This window comes from Cricetulus griseus, chromosome 5 (genome assembly GCF_003668045.3).
Source record: "Cricetulus griseus strain 17A/GY chromosome 5, alternate assembly CriGri-PICRH-1.0, whole genome shotgun sequence".
Classification (NCBI taxonomy): Eukaryota; Metazoa; Chordata; class Mammalia; order Rodentia; family Cricetidae; genus Cricetulus; species Cricetulus griseus.
In genome coordinates, this window is record NC_048598.1 from 132,194,154 (window position 1) to 132,215,332 (window position 21,179).

Sequence of the window (21,179 nt, forward strand, 5' to 3'; positions counted from 1 at the left end):
TTGAAATAAAAAAGCCTCTTGGTTTTCAGTATGTAAACAGGTAGACATGGACTAAGACAAAATTTTACTGCTATCCTGGCTGAAATGCTGTTTAATTTTTGTTTACCGAAAACTTAAGTTACTAAAGCATTTAATAAATAACTATGTTGTTTAGAAGAGCACACCTTTAATCCCAGCACTTGGGAAGCCGAGGTATGAGGATCTCTGTGAGTTCAATGTCAGCCTGCTCTAAAAAACCAAGTTCTAGGATAGCCAGAGCTGTTACACAGAGAAACCCAGTCTAGAAAGATAAAAAAAGAAAAGCACTGGTAACACATTAACTTGTAACTGTAGTTAATCTCTGTAGAGGATGGCTCTGTTGTGTAAGAGACCCTCGAACACTAGAAGAGTAGATGCTACCAGTAGTAACAATTCCAACCCTTAGTTCGGATGCCCTGGAGACAGTTTTCCTACTTCCAGGACCATTTACTTCATTAATAAAAAAATCATAAAGATGTTGTCAATCTACACATAGTTACTTCAGTGATTTTGGAGGGCTTGCAAGATGGCTCAACAGGTAAAGGTTCTTATGGCCAAGGCTGCCAGTCAGAATCTAATCCCAGGACCCCACACAGGAGGAGAGAACTGATTCCTGACATTTGTCCTCCACCTGCAAGGCTTGTTTACGTTTTAATGAAACCCTTTGTGTATTCTGTCCATTTTAAAGAACATAATTATGCATACTTCTCTCCTAGGTAATATATTACACATGTTCTCCATCCCCTCCTTCAGTCTTTATTATACTTTTATTTACGTGTGTGTGTGTGTGTGTGTGTGTGTGTGTGTGTGTGTGCTCGCGCTTGTGTGCGCGCTTGTGTGCGCGCTTGTGTGCGCACTCCCACAAAGACAATACATATGCACATGTTGAGGGCAAAGAACAAATTTCAGGAATTGGTTCTCTCCTTCCACCAAGCAGGTCCTGAGGACTGAACTCAGGTGGCCAGTCTTAGTGATGACTGCTTCTTGAGTGACAGGATTAAGCACATGTGCCACCACTGCCTGTCTAAATGCTTTCTTTTATGACAGTGACCTTGTTCATGGTGTCTCTTCACCGAAATAGAACACTAAGAGCAAAAAGGGAAAAAAAACAGAAACAAAAATCCACTTTTTGAAGAAGTTGCTTCTCATGAAAAAGCACTGGACACAGGACTAGTACACTGATTCAGAGCTTCTATCCTATGTCAAAGAACATACCCAAAAATTAGCAACACATGAAAGGATTTCGTCATTGTTATTGGTTTGCTTAGTCCTTCTGTTTTTGAGACCAGCCCAAATTAACCTCTTGCCTCAGTCTAGCAAATGCTGGGCCTGTAGGCATTTGCTACCACACCTGGCTTGAATATTATTATACTTATTATACTCCAAAGTATACTTTGGAGTATACTTATTATACTCCAAAGATATCAACTGTAAAAATAATAAATTTGGCTTACTTTATGTTAAAATCTGGAAATAAAACAAGATCTTGGCAATTCTTCAACCATGTAGTGCAAGAGGCATCTGTCCCACCATGTTTTGCATCAATTTTCATTGGGAGCCAGCTCACTGAAGGTGATGTTATTTCTAGTAATTTGCTTGATTTCTTTATATTTGAACACTAAGCTACTATGCATTTCAAAGTAAAATACATGGTAACTCCACTGTAAAATAGCCATAATTAGAATTCAAGTAATAGTAGAGCCATTTACTGCCAGAAAAGACGTGGTTCTGAAACCCTTGCGATGGGGCAATTTCCTTGTCTTTAAGACTTCTGTGTACAAGAGATAGGACTGAATTCCTTCAAGGTCACAAGGTCGTAAGGGCCCCAGGGATTATTTTGGAATGCTGCCTCTTCTATTCTCTGAAATGTTTGGAAATGTTTCAGAATTTCAGAAGAGTGAAGGAAAAATAAAACCCAAATGCACACATTTTATGGGAAAAGGTTCTGACTATGTGCCAAAGCAATGATGTCCATTCAAGAATACTCTATACAGAGATACATATCCATTGTGGAGTGACACTTTATATATATATATAAATGACTTATTTATAGCTTACTGGGTTTTTATTTGTCTTAGTCAAAACTCAAGGTTCTCCATCTAAATATACTAAATGAGAGAAAACAAATGAAATAACCTAGAGACAAAGGTGAGGTTCATATAAAATTTTTTCATTATATATTTTATGTTCATTATCAGGACATCAAGTTTGATCTGATAAATATAATCAAATGTTTAATAAATATGTTTATTTAAATAAAATATCACCATTTGTTACAAAAATAGCTTACCTTGCTGTTGTGAAAGTGAACTGTCAGATTTATTTCGTACACAGGTTAGATGACTTTGTACTGGCTTGTGTTCAACTTGTTTAATGTCTGGTTCGTGCTTTTGTTGGTACTAAAGAATTTAAGAAATGAAGCCACAATATTATTTTTAAGTTAAAAATGTATTGAGTTAAATTGGTTATTTTACATAAACATCTAGTAATTTGACTTGCTTTCAAAGAGCTACTTTGTCCTTTGACTTAATACACAGTGAGGGTGTGACAAAGTCCACAGCTCCTGGAAGCATCACTTCTCAGATAATGGAGATGCCGGGGATTATGGCACGTGTGGTTCCAGAGTGGCAAATGCTGTTGACAGTGAGTTCAACAGAGGTATCCATCCCATCCTCTCCCACTATTCAAAGCCAACAACTGAAATGTTTTCTGTTACAGATTAGATTGTGTCTTCTAGCTTTGCTTTTCTTTCTTTCTGTTTTTATTCTCCTATTCCTTTGGAGACATGGTCTCATTGAGGGGCCAACATAGGCCTCAAACCTGTGAACCTTTGACTCAGCCTCATGAGTGCTAGGATCACAAGTGTTTGTCCCTGTATTTGGCTAGAATTTTATTAAATGGAATCATTGAGTATATATTTTTGTGGGGAGAAGGCTCTAGCTTTTACTCAAGGTAATTTTTGTAAAAACAAAACAAAACAAAACAATCCAATTCTTGTGCTCCCTATACTCACAGAGCACTGGGAGCAGTGGCACTCTAGAGTACAGAACCAAGCACACTGTCCAGTCACCATCTGATGAACACTGTGTTATTTCCAATTTGGGGCTACTACAAATATAAAGTTCCTATGGACACTCTGTTCTATATTCGCTTGGGAAGTCAAATGTACAGGTCATGTGTTAGTTATGTGTCTGTATCATCTCATATTCCCAGGCAGCAATGTACTGGAGCAGCTGCTCCGCATCCTTGCCAACAAATGCATGGCAGCCTCTGCGACTTTTGCTTTCTAATGAGCACAGAGGTAGCTTGTGTTTTAATCTGCATTTCCTAATGTCTAATACCATGCTAATTGACTGCTTAGATATCTTTTCTGGATGAAGTATATGCCCAAATCTTTTGTTCATTTTAAATTAATCTGTTTACTATTTAATTATTTGGTTCATTTTTATGGTCTGGATTTATCTTTTCCCACTCCACTGCTTGCCTTTTTATTCTCTTAATATTGTGTTTGGGGGTGTAGGTTCTTATTTGGGGGGGAATAGAAGTCTTATTTTTGGTAAACCAATTTTTTAAATTCTTTTTTTCATGAACAGTGCTTTCACTATCACATCCAGGAAGTTCTTGCCTCTTAGTTAAAAAACATTTCCTTTGATACAGGCACTATTAGCATATTTATTAGTTTTTCCTGATCCTTGCTTGAACAGATTAGCAATAACAAACCCTACATAATGTTGTATTCCATAAGCAATCTTTATTATATATTTTTAATTTTCTTCCCTGATACCATCCAATGTTATAAAATACCATGTAATGAATACTGATTGAATATATTAATTCACAATGAGGAATGAATTGCTAATCATGAATACAAAACTGTATTTATTACCACGAGCATTTATTTAGATTAAGATCTTTAAGAACAATTATCATAATTTTTTAATATACAAGTTTTCATGGGCCATTGGCTTCACTCATTATAAGAATGTTATGCTTTCATGGAACATATTTTATATTTGAAAGCTATAAACATCAAATACTTAATAGGTACAAATTACTGAGCTGGGTTTTATACAGTCATAGAGATATAAGTAATAATAGCAACTTAGTTAGGTGTCAGATATTTTATATAGTTTTTATTTTTGAATCTGTTTATTTTGTGTGGGCAGGGGACTGTGTCTGCCACAGTGTTCATGTACACATCAAAGGACAACTTGTGGAGTTGGTTTTCTCCCTCCTCCTTTAGAATATTCTAGAAAATGCTGGCCATACGGAGGTATACCTTTAATCACAGCAATCAGTAAGCAAAGGCAGGAGGTTTTTGGCCAGCCTGGTCTCTATAGGGAGCTTCAGGTCAGCCAAGACTACATAGTAAGACCCTGGGACCATAGGGAGCTCGGCCATTCCCATCCCCCTAAAAATGTTCTAGGGATTGAACTCGGTCTGGTTTTCTTATGTTTGTTTTGAGACAAGGTCTGTCTACATAGCACTGGCTGTCCTTGAACTTGCTATGTAGACCAGGCTCCTTAACCTCACAGAGTCACAATTCTCATTCTAAGTAAAGCACAAATGTTCTTGTTTTGTTACCTGAGAAAAGCCTTCAGCTGCTCCTGGTAAATTAGCACCATTGCCTTTTGTTGTCATGTGTGTTATGGGAAAGACAAGATTAGGACAGGGCTGTAACTCCAACTCCCTTAGACTCATTGGACCATGACTGGCACGTGAATCTTCACAAATATCACCTATGGCAAACATGTAAACCAAAGTTAAATTGTCAGAGTTAGCTTAGAAAAACAACAAGCAATAGCCAGAAACTGGAAGCAGCCTAGATGCCCCTCAACCGAAGAATGGATAGAGAAATGTGGTACATTTACACAATGGAGTACTACTCAGCAGAAAAAAACAATGGACTCTTGAAATTTGCAGGAAAATGGATGGAACTCAAAGAAACCATTTTGAGCGAGGTAATCCAATCACAAAAAGACAAGCATGATATGTACTCACTCATATGTGGACCTGCTTTATGATACATAGTAGTGACCATGCCTGATCAGAGCTGTTTTTAATGATGTTGCTCAAAATGGTTTCCTCCCAGATGATGACTGAGAAGCTAATTTAAAAAAAAAAAAATGGTGCCAAGTACCACAAGAGTAACAGAACTGCTGTTTTCTGGGATTTTGTTTTTTACTTTGTTGTTGCTGTTTGTTTGTTTGTTTGTTTTTAAATGGAGTGTGCTGGATATCTCTACAATTTTGTTCAAATGACTGCAGAACCTGGAAAACCTGTTGCTGCTATTGATGCATAACATATTGCCATTATTGCTCTCTCTCTCTCTCTCTCTCTCTCTCTCTATATATATATATATATATATATATATATATGCTAATTGAAACTCAAATATGTGATGAATCCAAGGTGTTTCAGTGAGTGCTCACCTGTGCATGCAAATTTGATTTCATCTTTAGTAAGTAGTAAAGTTATATGCTTGCCAAAAACAAAACAAAACAAAAAATAAGTGACACACTGGAAGACAAATGTCACACAATTTCAATTTTATGTGTAACCTAGAAATGATGAACTTATGGGAACAGAGGTCAGAATTGTGGCTATTAGGTTTCAATGTGGGTCTTTTAACAATGGGGAAACGATTGGTTTAAGGATATAAAACTGCAGTTGGGCAAGAGGCATGGACTCTGTGAAGTCTTGAGGTCTACTGAGAGCATGATAAATATGGTTGATAACAATATGCTATTTTAAAAGTTATGAGATAGTATACTTTAAGTGTTCTCAAAACAAAAATGATGAATATGTGTGATATAACATGATAATTAGTTTAATTTAGCCATGCCATTGTGAACATACTGTATTGTGTATCATAATTGTGCATGACTTTATTTATGAACTAAATAAATGGAGAAAAACAAAACAAAACAAGCAACAAACTACAACTGCCAGTATTCCTAAGCAGTTACTCAGAAGCAGCAGAGAGCCTCACCCCAACACCTGGGATTAAGCTTGTATTTATATTAAAGCAAAGCTCACAGAGAATGCAAAAATTAGCTATGTTAAAAAAATCTATGGAATATTGCAAGTAAGGTCCAATCAACATCACCCATGCATGCAGTCCACCCCTTCCCACACAACTCACAATATTCCCACTTAGCTTTCCTATCACTAATAAGTCAGACTCCATATGATACTTTCTATTTAAAATGCAATCCTGCACAGAACAGGGACTAACAGGAGGAGAAAGGGTAACAAAGGGGAGGACAGGGGGTGTCTTAGTTTCATTTCCTGTTGCTGTGAAAACAAGCAAGTTAAGGAAGAAAGGGTTTATCTAGATCACAATGCCAGGTTACAGTCAGCCCTTGTGGGGAGGTCAAGGTGGCAGGGACTCAGAGCACTAGTCACATGACACACACAGTCAAAGTAGGGACCAAAGAACTAATGCATGAAGCTGCTGCTCAGCTTCCCTTCTCCATTCTTACACAATCCAGGATGCCCTCTCCAGAGACTGGTGTCACCATAGTAGGTGGGCCTTCCCAGTGATACCCAAAGCCATCCATAATCCTAGGCCAAGCTAATCTAAATAATCCCTCATTGAGATTCCCTCATCAGATAATTCTAGATTGTGTCAAATTGACAAAACTACCACAAGAGGTATGAGAGGGCATGGCCAAAATATATTATAGAGTGCTATAAAAATGTTCTTATGAAAGCCAAGTGGTGTTGGTATTCCCACCTGTAAACCCAGCTCTTGGAAAGCAGAGGCAGGCAGCACTCTGGGAGTTCGAGGCCAGCCTGGTATACAAAGCAAGTTTCAAGATAGCCAGATGTGTTACACAGAGAAACCTTTTCTTGAAAAACCAAAAATAAAATAAATGTTCTTATGAAACCTGCCTTATGTACAATGAATGCATGTCAATGGAAAAACAGTTAATACTAAAGGAAAGGGCAACTCCTGGTTAGAAAATGCTGGTATTGATTACCTCCATTCTATAGCATTTTTCTTCACATGATCACATTCCCTTTTTCTAATCTAAATGTCACCTCAACAAAATCAGTAAAAAGATGAGAGCAGAAATACCTATGTAAGTGACATCACTGTATGCTAATGTTGTTCTTTATACTCCAGGTGCTTTCTCATACATTACTTCTTGTTCAATGAGTTATCCGAAAGCTAAGAAGCAGCAAAGACTTAACGTTGGCAACTCTAGCTCCTGGCTTCATATTTCATGGTTTTCCTAAAATATTTTAATAAATTATATGTGGGTACACATACTCATGTGTGCTTGACTGTGTAGAATCCAGAGATGACTTCAGGTCTCCATCCTTGGGAATGTTGTTAATCTCCTTTAAGATTCTCTTTGGCCTGAAGTTCAAGAATTATGCTACTTTAGTTGGCTAGTAAGTTTGAAGGGATCCTTCTGTGCCCCAACATTGAGATTACAAGTGTATACCATCATGCTTGGCATTACAACCCCTCCCAAAAAAAAGATTTAAAATTTTTATGTGTATGTGCAGTTGCCTGCATGTATATATGTGCTTCATGTGCGTATCTGGTGCCCACGGAGGCAAGAAGACGGTATCAGACCCTGTGGAACAGAAGTTGCTGATGCATGCGGATGCTGAGAAGCAAACCCAGATCTTCTGCAAGAGCAACCTGGTTTCAATGCTAAGCCATCCCCAGCCTCATGCTTGGCATTTGTGTGGGTTCAGTCTCAGGTTCTCATGTTTTCAAGGCAAGTGCTCCTACCTGAGCCAGATAGCTCCCTCCACAAATAGTTCTAAGAAAATTGTTTATTACTGATTACCTTTTAAAGATAGGATAATTTCATTTAATCAATATGAAAGACTTTAAGAGTTCTTCATGAACTAAATTGTTTAAAATGAAGTATTTTAATAACACCATAGACATTTTCATTTTAAAGGCAATCATTTTCATTGGAATCGAACAGCTAACAATTTCCTCGATATAACAAATAATCACTCTCTGATTGATGTTTTATATTAATTCAAGTTTTTATACTAAGTCAAGTTTTATGTTAAATCAAATTTTTATGTGAAATCAAGTTTTTATGTTAAATCAAGTTTTTAATGGGCTTTGCATAAAGCCAAATATATCCATTGGTCATTAATTTTTACTAGTTAATATATACAAAGCAATTATCAAAATGGCTACCTGGCTAACTAGCCAGTGCAACATAAGATTAATTAAAATAATGGCAACAACATACAAAAGGTAGAGTAACTAATGTTCCTGGGGTTATATTTGCTTTTTAAAAGTTCTGGCACTCCTTTTGTTAATCCTATGTCATTTGTCCAACATTTTTCTATGACTATCTAGAGAAATCATTGAGAATTAGCATATTGAATGTTGAAAGAAAAATATTAAAAACGTTCTCTGCTGATGATCTGGTAAACACTGAAGATTCCAGTCTCATAGATGAATAGAACAAAAAGTATTGGTGTTCCTAAAATAAGAGAATTATTAAGGGTCTTTGGTGCCATGACTGGACGATACATAAATATTCAAAACTATTAGCTTTTCTCACTATAGCAATAAGAAGAATAGAAAAACTCTTTACTATCATGATCAAAACTATAAACTATGAACAAAATTAGTAAAATCCATATGAAGACAATTATGAAATCTTGCTGAAAATCAAGAATTCCACATGGGGCCAAATGTGGAATTTTCCATTTGTGGTAAATCTATGGTATTCAGAAAGAGGACATAAACAAACAGACAAATTCAATCCAATACCTAGAAAGGAAAGTTGGCAACACAGAGGGAAAGGCCAGCAAATCAGATGAGAAAATTAGCAATACAAAACTTCAGCAAGGAAACTGAGATAAAAGCAAAAAACAAACCACCCAAACAAGCATAAAAACCCCAGAAATGTTTAAAATGAACCCCCCCCCCAATACTCAGGAGCTGGAGAAATGGCTCAGTGGTTAAGGGCACTGGCTGTTCTTCCAGAGTCCTTAGTTCAATTCCCAGTACCCACATTGTGGCTCACAACTGCCTATAATGGGATCCGATACCCTCTATAGGCATTCAAGTGTACATGCAGACAGATCATCCATATAAATAAATAAATAAATAAATAAATAAATAAATAAATCTTCTGGGGGGAAACCACAATGAATCTAATAAAAAGCAAAGTAGAAAGCTTTACTGATAGACTGAACCAATCATATTGAAACAATAATCAGGATGGAGAAGTCAAGGAATTATCATGTTCAAATATCAATAAGGGAAAACCCAGCAGGACCACTGCATCTAAGAATTCTGGGATTTGAGCAAGAGACAAAAATCTACAAATTCAGAGGCCATAAGGAGCTAAGACTGAACACTAGAGAACCTAGTCAAAACACCTATACACATAAAATAATGAAAATAACTTTTAAAGAAAACTGGCTATGAACCTGGCATGGCAGCATCTGTGTTAATTTCTCTTTAAAATGCTGACAACATGCTGGTACCAAGTGCTAATATGCCTTGGGTCAAGGATGCAATGTCACTCATAAAGATAGCAATGGCGAGGACTGGAGAGATGGCTCAGCGGTCAAGAGTACTGGCTGTTCTTCCAGGTGACCCAGGTTCAATTCCCAGCACCCACATGGCAGCTCACAACTGTCTGTAACTCTAGTTCCAGGGTACCAACACCCTCATACAAATATACATGCAGTATATGCATGTAAAAAAAAAATTAAAGCTAGCAATGACTGTGCAACCACATTTCAAGTGGCTTTGGAATGTATCCCACCATCAATCTGTCCAACTGACAAGCCTTTGCACCTGCCTATCTCTCCCAGATGTCTATAAAATTGGTGGTATTAGTACTGTTGCTGTGGGCCAAGTGGAGACTGGTGTTATCACACCTGCTTGGTGGTTAATTTTGCTCTAGTCAATGTCACAATTGAAGTATAAAGTTACTGAAATGTACCTGAAGCTCTTCCTGGTGGCTATGTAGGTGTCAATGTCAAGAACATGTCTGTCCAAGATGTTCCTTGTAACAACAACAAAAATGTCCCACAATGGAAGCAGCTGGCTTCACTGCTCATGTGATTATCCTGAATCATTCAGGCCAAATCAAAGCTGGCAAGGCCCCTGAACTATACTGTCACAGAGCTTACACTGCATGCAAAGTTGTTCAGCTGGAAGGAAAAGATTGATCACCTGCTAGGAAGCTGGAAGACAGCCCTCCACTATCCTATTTGGTGAAGCTGCCACCATTAATATGGTTCCAGGTAAGCCTTTGTGTTTGGAGAGTTTCTCTGACTTCCTTGTCTGAATCATTTTGCTATTCATATGAATCAGATTGTTGTGTGTATCACTGAGGCCACAGACAGAGAGGCTGCTGAAGGTGGCAAGGTCACCACATCTGCCCAGAATGCTCAAAAAAACCAAGTGAGTGTAATCGTTACACCTGCAGGGATGGTCATAAAACTATTTGTCTCAATTGGCCATTCAAGTTCAATACTAGGTTAATAACAAGGCACAGTAAAATCCCCCACCCAAGGAGGGAAAATATTTTGGCTTGTGGACCTTGAAGCTATTAGTTTTTCATCAGTACATTTTAATAGAAGCAACTTGACCAAAAACTTGTCTCAGAATTTTAAGACCCACTAAAATGAAGTCTAATGAGGAGGGGACATACATTGTGATGGTTCACACTGTCAATTAAATAAGACCTAGGATCAGCTAGGAGACAGTCTTGGGCATGCTGGTGAGGAAGGGAAGGCACGGTAAGAGAGCAGCACCATCCGTGGCTGCAGCTTTGGCCTGAATACAAAGGACAAAGAGAGTTGAACGTGATCACTCGTCACTCTCTGCTTCCTGACTGTGGCTGATGTGCTGGGCAGCCTCACCCTTCCACTGCCATGCCTTCCCTTCTATGAGCTGTGACCCACATACACACTGTCTCCCTTAAGTTGCTTTTGTCACAGCAACGGGACACAGAATGATGAAGATGGTACTGAGAAGTGGGCTGTAGCTGTAACAGACCTAACCATGTTGTTCTTGAGGCTTTGGAGTTGGTTTATGGAAATACTGAAGAAGGGCTGTCAGCAGTGGGCTATCGAAGCCTAGAATACTATAAGCAGAGGTTAGGGGCCCAGTAGGGGCCCAGAAGACAAGCTAACAAGAGAAACACAAACAGTGGAGGTTTACAAGGCTTCGGAGAGGAACGAGGACGCTTGTTGGAAACTGGGTTAATGGCACTCCTGTGATGTTCTGGCAAAGAATTTGGCTAGATCTGTGTCATGGGAACTTGAGTGGGGTTGAACGTAAATGTAAAGGGCTAATTTGTTTGGCATAGGAAATTCCAAGACAGGAGCACATTCAGGATGTGGTGTAACTGCTCCATCTAGGTCTAGGTCTATGTGAAGGATTCAAGAGCTAAGCAGAAAGATGTTAAAATGTGTGTTTTACAAGGAAAATAGTCAAGGCAGTTTGAAAGCAGCTCTAACTGCTCACATGACTAGCACCATTAAGGAAGCCTGCTACTTTGTTCTAACACAACAGAAAAGGTGTCCTGAGGGCAAGACTCCATTCACTGAAAGCTCCACTTTGTGAACAGTGTTAATTCATTGGAAAGGAGCACCTAGCCCGAAACAGACAGCTGCTGAAGCAGTTCCCTTGCTCCTTGAAAGCCTAGAAGTGTTTCTCCAGGGTCGACATACAGAAGTAGATATAACTGTGGTCTGAGGGGGTCAGGCTCCATCCCAAGCTAGCAGCAGAACTTAGTAGCAGCATCACTAGTTTTGCAGGCATGAAAAAATAGATTAAGGGAATCATGGAGGCCTGACTACAGTGTCAGAAAGCCCCGAGGCAAAGCAATGTATGGCAGAACTGGAAGTCCTGAAAGGTCACTGTATGAAACTGCAAAAGTAAAACCTAGTTTACAATGGAGAACCTAGGATGTTAAAAATACCAGAACCAAAACCTACCAGGACCGAGGGGCATCTGCCAAACTCTAAACATTGAATAAAACTGACCCAAGAAAAGGCTATGTATACTGCAGGTGACAGAGATGGAGGAATGGGGAAGGGGCTACCCAAGTCCTTTGGGGCCCCAAAGATTGCATCACAGGTCCCCAAAGCTGGACATGGAGCTACAGGAATTGATACATTTCCTGCTGGGTTTTGGTCTTGCTTTGATCTGATCATTCCTTACTATTGATCCAATTGTTCCCTTTTGGATTTTTAAACAGTGTTATAATTATTAAAAACAATGGAGACATTTTGTACTAAAATTTTTAATTACAAAATGTGTGTATGGTGACAAAGGGTAGAAAGTCATGGCTTAAAATTGGATTGGATGCCAAGTTAATATGATGTAGAATTGTGGTCAACACTGTCAACTTGGCAGGGTCCAAACTCTGAGCATGCTTGTGAGGAACTGTCTAGATTAAGGGGTGGCCTGCAGCATTCCATGGGCAGAGGTCCTAGACTGAATTAAAAGGAGAAAGCAAGCTGAACATCAGCATTCACCATTCTCTGTTGATTGTGGATTCACTAACAACAGCAGCCTGGGGAGATGGCTCTGTAGGGACAATGCTTGTTACGCAAGCAGGACCACCTGTGTTCAGATCTTTAGCACCCACGTAAAATCCAGGCACATCATTGTGTCTGTACCCCTAGTGCTTGGTGGAGGGTCACCAAATTGGTGAGTGCCAAGTTCAGTCAGAGGCACTGCCTCAAAAACCAAGGTGAAGAGTGATAAAGTAAGATATCAGCATTGACCTCAGGTTGACACATAGACGCACACAGGCTTCCACTGGGTGAGCATATCTGTGTATACACACATATACATCCCTCCTCACACATAGACAACAATTTCTAAACAGAACTACGATATCAATAAATATTCAAAAAAGTGTTTAGTATCCCTGCCCATTAGGGAAATACAAATTAAAACTGCTTGAGATTTTACCCCAATCAGAATGGATATTATCAGAAAGAAAGACAGCAGATGACAGAAAAGGTGAAGAAAGAAAAATCCTTATATACTGTCGGTAAACTGGTATTGTCATTATGGAAGCCAGTGTGGAGGTTTCTCAAAAGCTAAACACAAAATTCTCATAGGACCTGCTTAAACCACAAAGGAATAGTAGGTAGCATTACCACAGGGTACATGCACATCCCTGTTTACTGATGTGCTATTTATAAGCTACGAAATGAACCAGCCTAAACATCCATCAAGAGATGAATAGAGAAGGCTAGCTGGTGGTGGGTGTGCACGCCTTTAATCCCAGCACTCAGCAGGCAGAGGCAGGAGGATCTCAGTGAGTTCCAGGCCAGCCTGGTCTACAAAGTAAGTTGCAGGACAGCCAGGACTGTTACACAGAAAAACCCTGTCCCAAAAAACAAAACAAACAAACAAAAAAGTACATAGACATGACAGAATTTTATTCAGCTGTAAAGAAAAATAATGACATTTGTAGGAACTTGATGACATTGATGGAACTTGAGATCATTATATTAAGCAAAATAACCCAGGCAAGACTAAGAAAGACAAACCTCACACTCACCTCTGTGTGTACATGTGATTAGGGTAGAAGGGGACTAAGAGGAAAGACTTCAAAGGAGTAGGCACAAGTGGAAGAAAGGGCAATAGAATGCACACGACATGAAATGAAAAAGGAAACTCTCTGGCAGGTAGAAGAACACCAGCAAGAGGTGAGAAGAAAGGATGACAAAAGCTGGGTGGGTGGAAAGGAATAAGAACACTATATAACCTGTGTGTGTGTGTAAATACAAAAATAAAACACTATTTTGTATACTAAATTTAAAAATAAATTTAAAAAATGGGCAAAAAGTAATTCAGAAATATTAAGTTACTTGAACCAAAACACAGAGTTAGAATTAAAATCCATTTCTGAAATTTTAAAATCCCAAACTCTCAACCACTCTGCTACATCATCTTTTCCCAATATATTCACATACACAAATACACACACACACACACACACACACACACACACACACACACACGCACTCAATCATATGCCACATTACTTTATTATTGTGGTTAAAACAATACAATAAACCTACTGTTGAGAATTCAGGGGCTGAAGACATTGCTCAAGGGTTAAGCACATGTACTGCTCTTCCAGAGGACCCAGGTGTAGTTTCCAGCACCCACACCAGGAGAGTCACAGCCAATGTGACTCCAGTTCTAGAGCACTCAACACTCTCTTCTGTCTCCCCTGTGCACATCCCCCCATATACATATTTAAAGATTAAATCTCAAAAAAATTCAAATTTTGCCAAAAAGTGCCATAATGAAACTTAATTCTTTACAAGCTTTAAAGTTTTAAACAAATAAAAATTTTCTTAGACTAGATTATTCAAAAACTGTCTTTATGTACAGCCAACAAAGGAGTATTCTGATATTGTGATTTCTGAAATATATTCAAAACACTTTCTGAATAATTTTTATATTTTATTGAATGATGGCAAGAATAAAGTATATATATTATTTTCAGTTTCTTTATATTTCAGAACACTGTATATTCAGGACAGTCTGTTAAATCATGGTTTAGTGGGTAAAGGCACTGGTTGGCAATCCTGATGACCTAAGTTCAGTTCCTGAGACCCGCCTGGCAGGAGAGAATCAAGCCTGGAAGTCATTATTTAAGGATGCAAGCACACACTTGAGCACTTGCACATGCGCGTGCGCGTGCGCGCGCGCGCGCGCGCGCACACACACACACACACACACACAAAGATAATAAAAATTTTAATCATACTAAAAAGTATTCAAATTATATACAATCTGTATTACTCTTAAATAAGATCACCTTTTAAAAATCATTGCCTCCCCTGTTGCCCTTCCTCATGGTGCTGGGGGTTAGGCTGCAGCACCACAGCAGTTGCTAGCACACACCTGAGGCTGCCTACATATAACTAGGGCAGCTACGGGGGGGGGGGGGGGGGGGGGGGATATTTCCTCTTTATCTCAAAAAGAGATAATTTAATCGTCAAGTGACTAGGATTTTCTAAAACTATGTTTTCATTAAATACAAAACTTATTTACTATGTCACAGGTAGCCCTTTGGCTACTACTACAGAGATAAAGAAGTGCTAGACTGGCTGTAAACTCATAGATTTTATTCTACAAGAGCTGACCTCCTAGTGTCTCTCAGGTGATCTATGAGCGCCCTCTAGTGTCCATTCTGTTATTGTACTCTGCACAGTGAACTATATGTGCCACTTTTTTTTTTTTTTTTTTTTTTTTTTGGTTTTTCAAGACAGGGTTTCTCTGTGGCTTTGTCCTGGAACTAACTCTTGTAGACCAGGCTGGTCTCAAACTCACAGAGATCCGCCTGCCTCTGCCTCCCGAGTGCTGGTATTAAAGGCATGCGCCACCAATGCCCGGCCCTATGTGGCACATTTTATGCTATATAAAAACTAATCTTTTGTAATACTCTCACCATATGCACAAAATAATAAATAACAGCAATTTTATGTGTATCCCATTGGAAATTTCAGTTTTGAATTTCTTTGAATTCTGAACAATGTCAGGCTCTTACTCAGTATGAAGCCAACATTAAATGCTCTGCAAATGTTCTAATTCCAGGCTTAGCAAGGCTGCACCCCTCCCAATGTTTCATTTACTTAATTTGGGGTAAAGGAAACATTTTTTGCATTGTTGAAATTTGTCATTTGATACTGAACACATTCATTAATTGTGGTCATGTTATATATCAATTTAATGCTCATACTTCTGAGGGTTTTTTTTGTTTGTTTGTTTTTGCTATTGACATTACTTGCTGCCTACTTTATATTTATTTTTATAACATGGAAATGATTTTGGACAAGAGGCAAACTGAAGTCATTTCCTTATTTCAGTTCAAAACAGGTGGCAAAGCAGTGTAGACAACTAACAACATTAATGATGCGTTTGGCTCAGAAACTGCTAATGCACATACGAGGCAGAGGTGTGTCACGATGTTCTGCAAAGGAGATGAGGGCCTTGAGGATGAGGAGCCCAGTAACCTGGCCGTCAGAACTTGACGATGATTAATTACTGAAGCTGATGCTCTCACAACCATACTAGAAGTTGCCAAGAATTCAATGTGGACCACTGAATGGTCAATGGACATTTGAATTAAGTTGGAAAAAGTAAAAACAAAAATTCAGTGAGGACCTCATCATGTGACTAAGAACTTTTTAAAACTCACACTTTTAAACTTCCACCCTGTCACTCTTTTCAGGATTACCAGCCATTTTCTGACTAGATTATGACATGAAACAAGAAGTGGGTTGTATATGACAACCATCAATGACCAACTCAATGGTTGGGCTGAGAAGCTCCAAAATGCTTGCATGTACCAAAAGATTCTGAGAACTGTCTGCTGCCAATCTACCCACCACAGCGTCTCAATTCCAGAAAACCACCACATCTGAGAAGTATGCTCAGTAAACCGAGATGCATAAAAACCAACACTGGTCAGGGAGGGCCCAATTCTTCTGTTGGTGTCTTCTCCATGACCATATCTAACTGCAGATCCCACAGCCAGTGCTTCAAAAGGTGAACAAACTGGGCTTGATGAAACTATGAAGTTTTGCTCATGATCAAATTCATCTACCTCTCAACTGACAGCTGCCTCTTTATGTGTCTGCAGAACTCTTAACAGGCTAAGTACTTCCACAGCCAGCAGAATGCAGAAAATACTTTCCAAGACTTTGTCAAAGTGTGAAGCATACAGTTTTGTTATAGAAATGAGCAAACCTATTTTTTCTTGACCCCCCCCCAAAATGTGTTGACTATAACTAGCTGATAAGTTTAAGTCTAGTTACAGTGACTTAAAATTCAATCTGTGCCAGGCCGTGGTGGTGCACACCGTTAGTACCAGCACTTGGAAGGCAGAGGTAGGCGGATCTTCTTGAGTTCGAAGCCAGCCTGGTCTACAGAGTAAGTTCCAGGACAACCATGGCTATATAGAGAAACCCTGTCTTGAAAAACAAAACAAAACAAAAAAACAAAACAAAAACAAAACAAAAAAACCCATCAATCTGAAAGTGCAATTCATTTTGCACCAACCTTATACAGAATGCAGTAAAATGAGACTGGGAAAGCCAGTAACAAAGAACATACAGAGCTCAGTTAAGTGGCCAATTTCCATCTTCAAGTTTTCCCACTCACAGAAACATATTTCTAATGAAAGATTAATATTTATAGAAACTTTAATCACAGCACTCGGGAGGAAGTGGCAGGCGGATCTCTGTGAGTTTGAGGCCAGCCTGGTCTACAAAGCGAGTTCTAGGACAGGCTCCAAAGCTACACAGAGAAACCCTGTCTCAAAAAACCAAAAGAGAGAGAGAGAGAGAGAGAGAGAGAGAGAGAGAGAGAGAGAGAGAGAGAGAGAGAGAGAATCTTCATGGTCATTTTGTGGACCTATACAAAATGGTGAAAAACTGACTCACCCCACTCTGTCTTTGTACTTTAGCTCTTACACTGTAAAAGGTGACCTTTGTGTCACTCTCTCTCCTCTCCATCTCTCCTCCCTTCCCTCGTGTGTGAGAGAAACAGACAGACAGACAGACAGGCAGGCAGGCAGGCAGACAGACAGACAGACACACACACACACACACACACAGGCTACTTAGAATGGTACTCAAGATATTTTATAGGGTAATTATTGTCCAGTGTCCCTGAGCACAAGCAAGCTCTATCGTGCCTATGGAGATACACATGTGATAGATATACTTCCTTCAAGCTTGAGTACAGTGCTCTCGGCTGTGACTTCAGTATTGATGAATCAACAGCTTAATTCAATACAATGTCTTTAAACAGAACTAATCACAAAACCAGATTATGTACTGATCAAGATAGGAGATGCTTGCTGGAACCCAATCCCCCATTTCTCCTAGGAGCAAAGTTTCAGTGTTTGCTAATATGTACATGCTTTCTTTATAGGCTACAGCTACCACAGACAATGAGAATTAACTAATGCTAGTAATTTCCAAAGTGCTAAAAACAGAAATTTCAGTTATCTCTAAGATAGCCCAAATGCACTGAACACTGCATCTGGAAAGTCACACAATATAAAGAGTAAATTTCTACAGTGGCGTGATCCTATTGAACTTTGTCCTACACAGGACTGCTGGTTCTGAGGGGCTACTTATATTTTCTAGTATATATTAAAATATATACTAGAATAATATATATATAATAGTATAAATAATAAATATATACTGCATTAAAAATTTGTAAGCATTTGTATGTCATATCCTACCCAACGGTGCACATACTAACAAAAACACATAAGTCATTTTCAGGAGAAAGTGTGTGTACCATAGAAAAGCTATTACCTTTAATAAAACAATCTTCAGGCCTCCATCTAAAAAAGTTGCACTTCTCAATTTAAAGAGCACGACTACAGATTATGATGTAGAACACACTACAGCTGTCAGCATGAGAAGAGTGCAAGAACCTGCAACAGGACGCAAAGTAGTAGTTTATAGAAACATTAAGAAATGCCACTGTTGTGTGTACCTGAGGCCATGTCGGACAGCTGCAATAACACCCCGGGGTCTGCTTGCTGATCGGAAGGCTCTGCAGATGTAGTGGGCTGCGGCACACAGATGGACGGTCCTGCTAAGATGTCCTCTGCTGCTGTCAGCACGAGCCTTTGTCCTTCACTGAGCTCACCCACACTGTTATCCAGGTCCTTTAAAAACAAGAAAAATTGCTAAAGCCATTGTATTAAAATCAGTCAAAATAGGAAATATTTTTAAATATCATGGTTGGTACATTAGATATAAGTGCTTATAATGTCACATTTAAGGTACAAGAAAGGTAAGTCTAAGAAGTTAGTTTAGGGACTGGCATAATGGCTCAGCAAGTAAGAATGCCTGCTGCAAGTCTGATGACCTGAACTCGATCACTGGAGCCCACATGGTAGGAAAGAATCTACTACTGCAAATTACTCACATACACAATAAATAAATGTAAACTTTTTTCCAAAAGAAGTTTAATAAGGCATACAGTAATGTGTGTGTGTGTGTGTTCATGTGTATGGATGTGTATGGTGGTGCTGCACATACACATATATGCATACGTGTGTGGAGGTCAGATGTCAACAGTGTGTATCTTTCTGAAACATTTAGTCTCTCAATGAACCCACAGTTCACCCCACTGTCTGGAGTGGCTGGCCAGTGAGCCCCAGGATCCTCTTGTCCCTGCACTCCCAGAGCTGGTACTGCAGATGCGGGTCACCATTCCCAGCTTTTTACTGGCTATGGGGATCTAAGATCAGGTCCTCATGCTTGTGTGGCAAACACTGACTATCATTATTGGCTTTCAAACTCCAATTAAATAAAAACAACATCTAAGAAAACTTAAACTATTACATGCTGGTACCCATTATACATTGTTCAAACAGCTTAAAATGGAGATAAAAAGTATACTTCTCATTCCTTTTGAATTAAAACTGCTAGTAATATAATAAAAACTTTATATTACTTGATGGGAATAATATACCTTAACTACCATAAAGATTCTATCTATATAAATATTTTTCTTTTTTTTAAAGATTTATTACATACACAGTGTTCTGCCTGCATGTATTCCTGCGCACCAGACCTCATGAAAGATGGTTGTGAGTCACCATGTGGCTGCTGGGAATTGAACTCAGGTTCTCTGGAAGAACAGCCAGTGCTCTTAACAGCTGAGCCATCTATCCAGTCCCTATTTTTCTTTCTTTCTTATATAGTAGGCATGGTCTTACTATATAATCTGGGATAGTCTCAAATCATCCTGCCCCAGCCTTCTGAGAGCTAAAACTGTAGTTACATGCCTGGGTGTACCTGGATCAACATGCTTTAAGTGAAAAAACATTAGCCAGACAGTTGGGGCACACATCGTCAATCCTATCACTAGGGAGGCAGAATCAGGTGGATCTCTGTGAGGTTAAGGCCAGCCTGGTCTACCAAGCAAGTTCCAGGACAGCTGGGGCTACACAGAAAAAAATAAAACAAAATAAATGGAACTTTTCAAATATCCTTAAAGCTTCATCTTTTTTTTTTTTTTTTTTTTTTTTTAAAAAAAAAGGGAGCTCAAAAGATTGGTATAGACTATCTAAATTTTTCTCAGTTACAAAACTTAGTTCAGTCCAAGTTAAAGGGGCTATAACACTGATTATAGAGTAACTTAAACAATGTCCTACCTAAATTAAAAGTTGGAGATATTTAAGCCAGGTGTGGTAACACTGGCTTTTAATCCCAGCACTCAGGACACAGAGGTAGGCAAATCTCTGTGAGTTCAAGGCCAACTTGGTCTACAAAGTGAGTTCCAGGTCAGCCAGTGATGCTACCAGAGAAATCTTGTCTCAAAAAAAAAAATTTAATTTTTTCCCTGTATTTATATCTAGACAAACAAACAAACAAACAAACAAACATCTTTAAGGTTGAAAAGTACCTCCGCTTGCTGTGAAATTAGTAATTCCTGTTCTTGTTTAGTAAAAAGAGAAAGAATCATATTTGCATGAAGCTTTTTATGAGGCCTCCTAATCACCTGTCCTTCACTGGGAGGATCATCTTCCTAGACAAACACAAAGACATCAGAAAAAGTTATTAAACAATTCTTTTGGGTTCCTCAATTATATTAATAAGACTTGAAGAAGAAATGATACCAGTATCTTTCAAAGGATGAACTTATTTTCGTGTAGTTCACTTCCATTTGACTATAACATTTCACATCTGACTCAAAATGTATACAACAATATAAAGCAATTTAAGTGTAGACTTATGGCCAAAAAAGTGTAGACTTAGAACAGTTGGGTCTTCCGTCTCTAGCAACTAAGATACAATGATTCCTAAGTGTTTTTGTGAAGTTCAAGCCAAGCTTAAGTCTAGGGCTCACATGGCCTCCTGCTCAACATTTATGTAGTGCAAATCAAGACAGGGTGTGGAAAAACAGTCAAGCACTGGGGTGATGCTGCAACCTGGACCACAGATGACATAAAAGCCGCAGACACACAAGAGCATCCACAGACTCTCAGTGTTCCTCCTCCTTTGAGCTGACATCTGGCTGAAGCCCTCATTTTTGTTAGCACTTGATCCAGGCTTCACTATGCCTCAGAACTTGTCTGTCTGAGAAACTGGGGATGCTATGTGTCTGCAGCAGATGAAATGGATTTCCTTGT

The 21,179-nt window shown here is 38.9% G+C and overlaps 1 protein-coding gene across 4 annotated transcripts in view; it reads right to left on the reverse strand.

Annotated features, from left to right (window-relative positions):
- Positions 1-21,179, reverse strand: part of Kiaa0586 (KIAA0586 ortholog) — a 91,285-nt gene that overhangs the window by 13,331 nt on the left and 56,775 nt on the right. For 3 of the 4 annotated variants that reach the window (XM_027418208.2, XM_027418207.2, XM_027418209.2), the window contains 4 exons: positions 20,453-20,575; positions 18,530-18,704; positions 4,603-4,757; positions 2,309-2,417 (listed from right to left, as the gene is read on the reverse strand). In XM_027418208.2, the coding sequence (XP_027274009.1) occupies positions 2,309-2,417; positions 4,603-4,757; positions 18,530-18,704; positions 20,453-20,575 (562 nt within the window). The remainder of the gene's footprint in view (positions 1-2,308; positions 2,418-4,602; positions 4,758-18,529; positions 18,705-20,452; positions 20,576-21,179) is intronic. The other variant, XM_035445471.1, reaches the window with a different exon arrangement.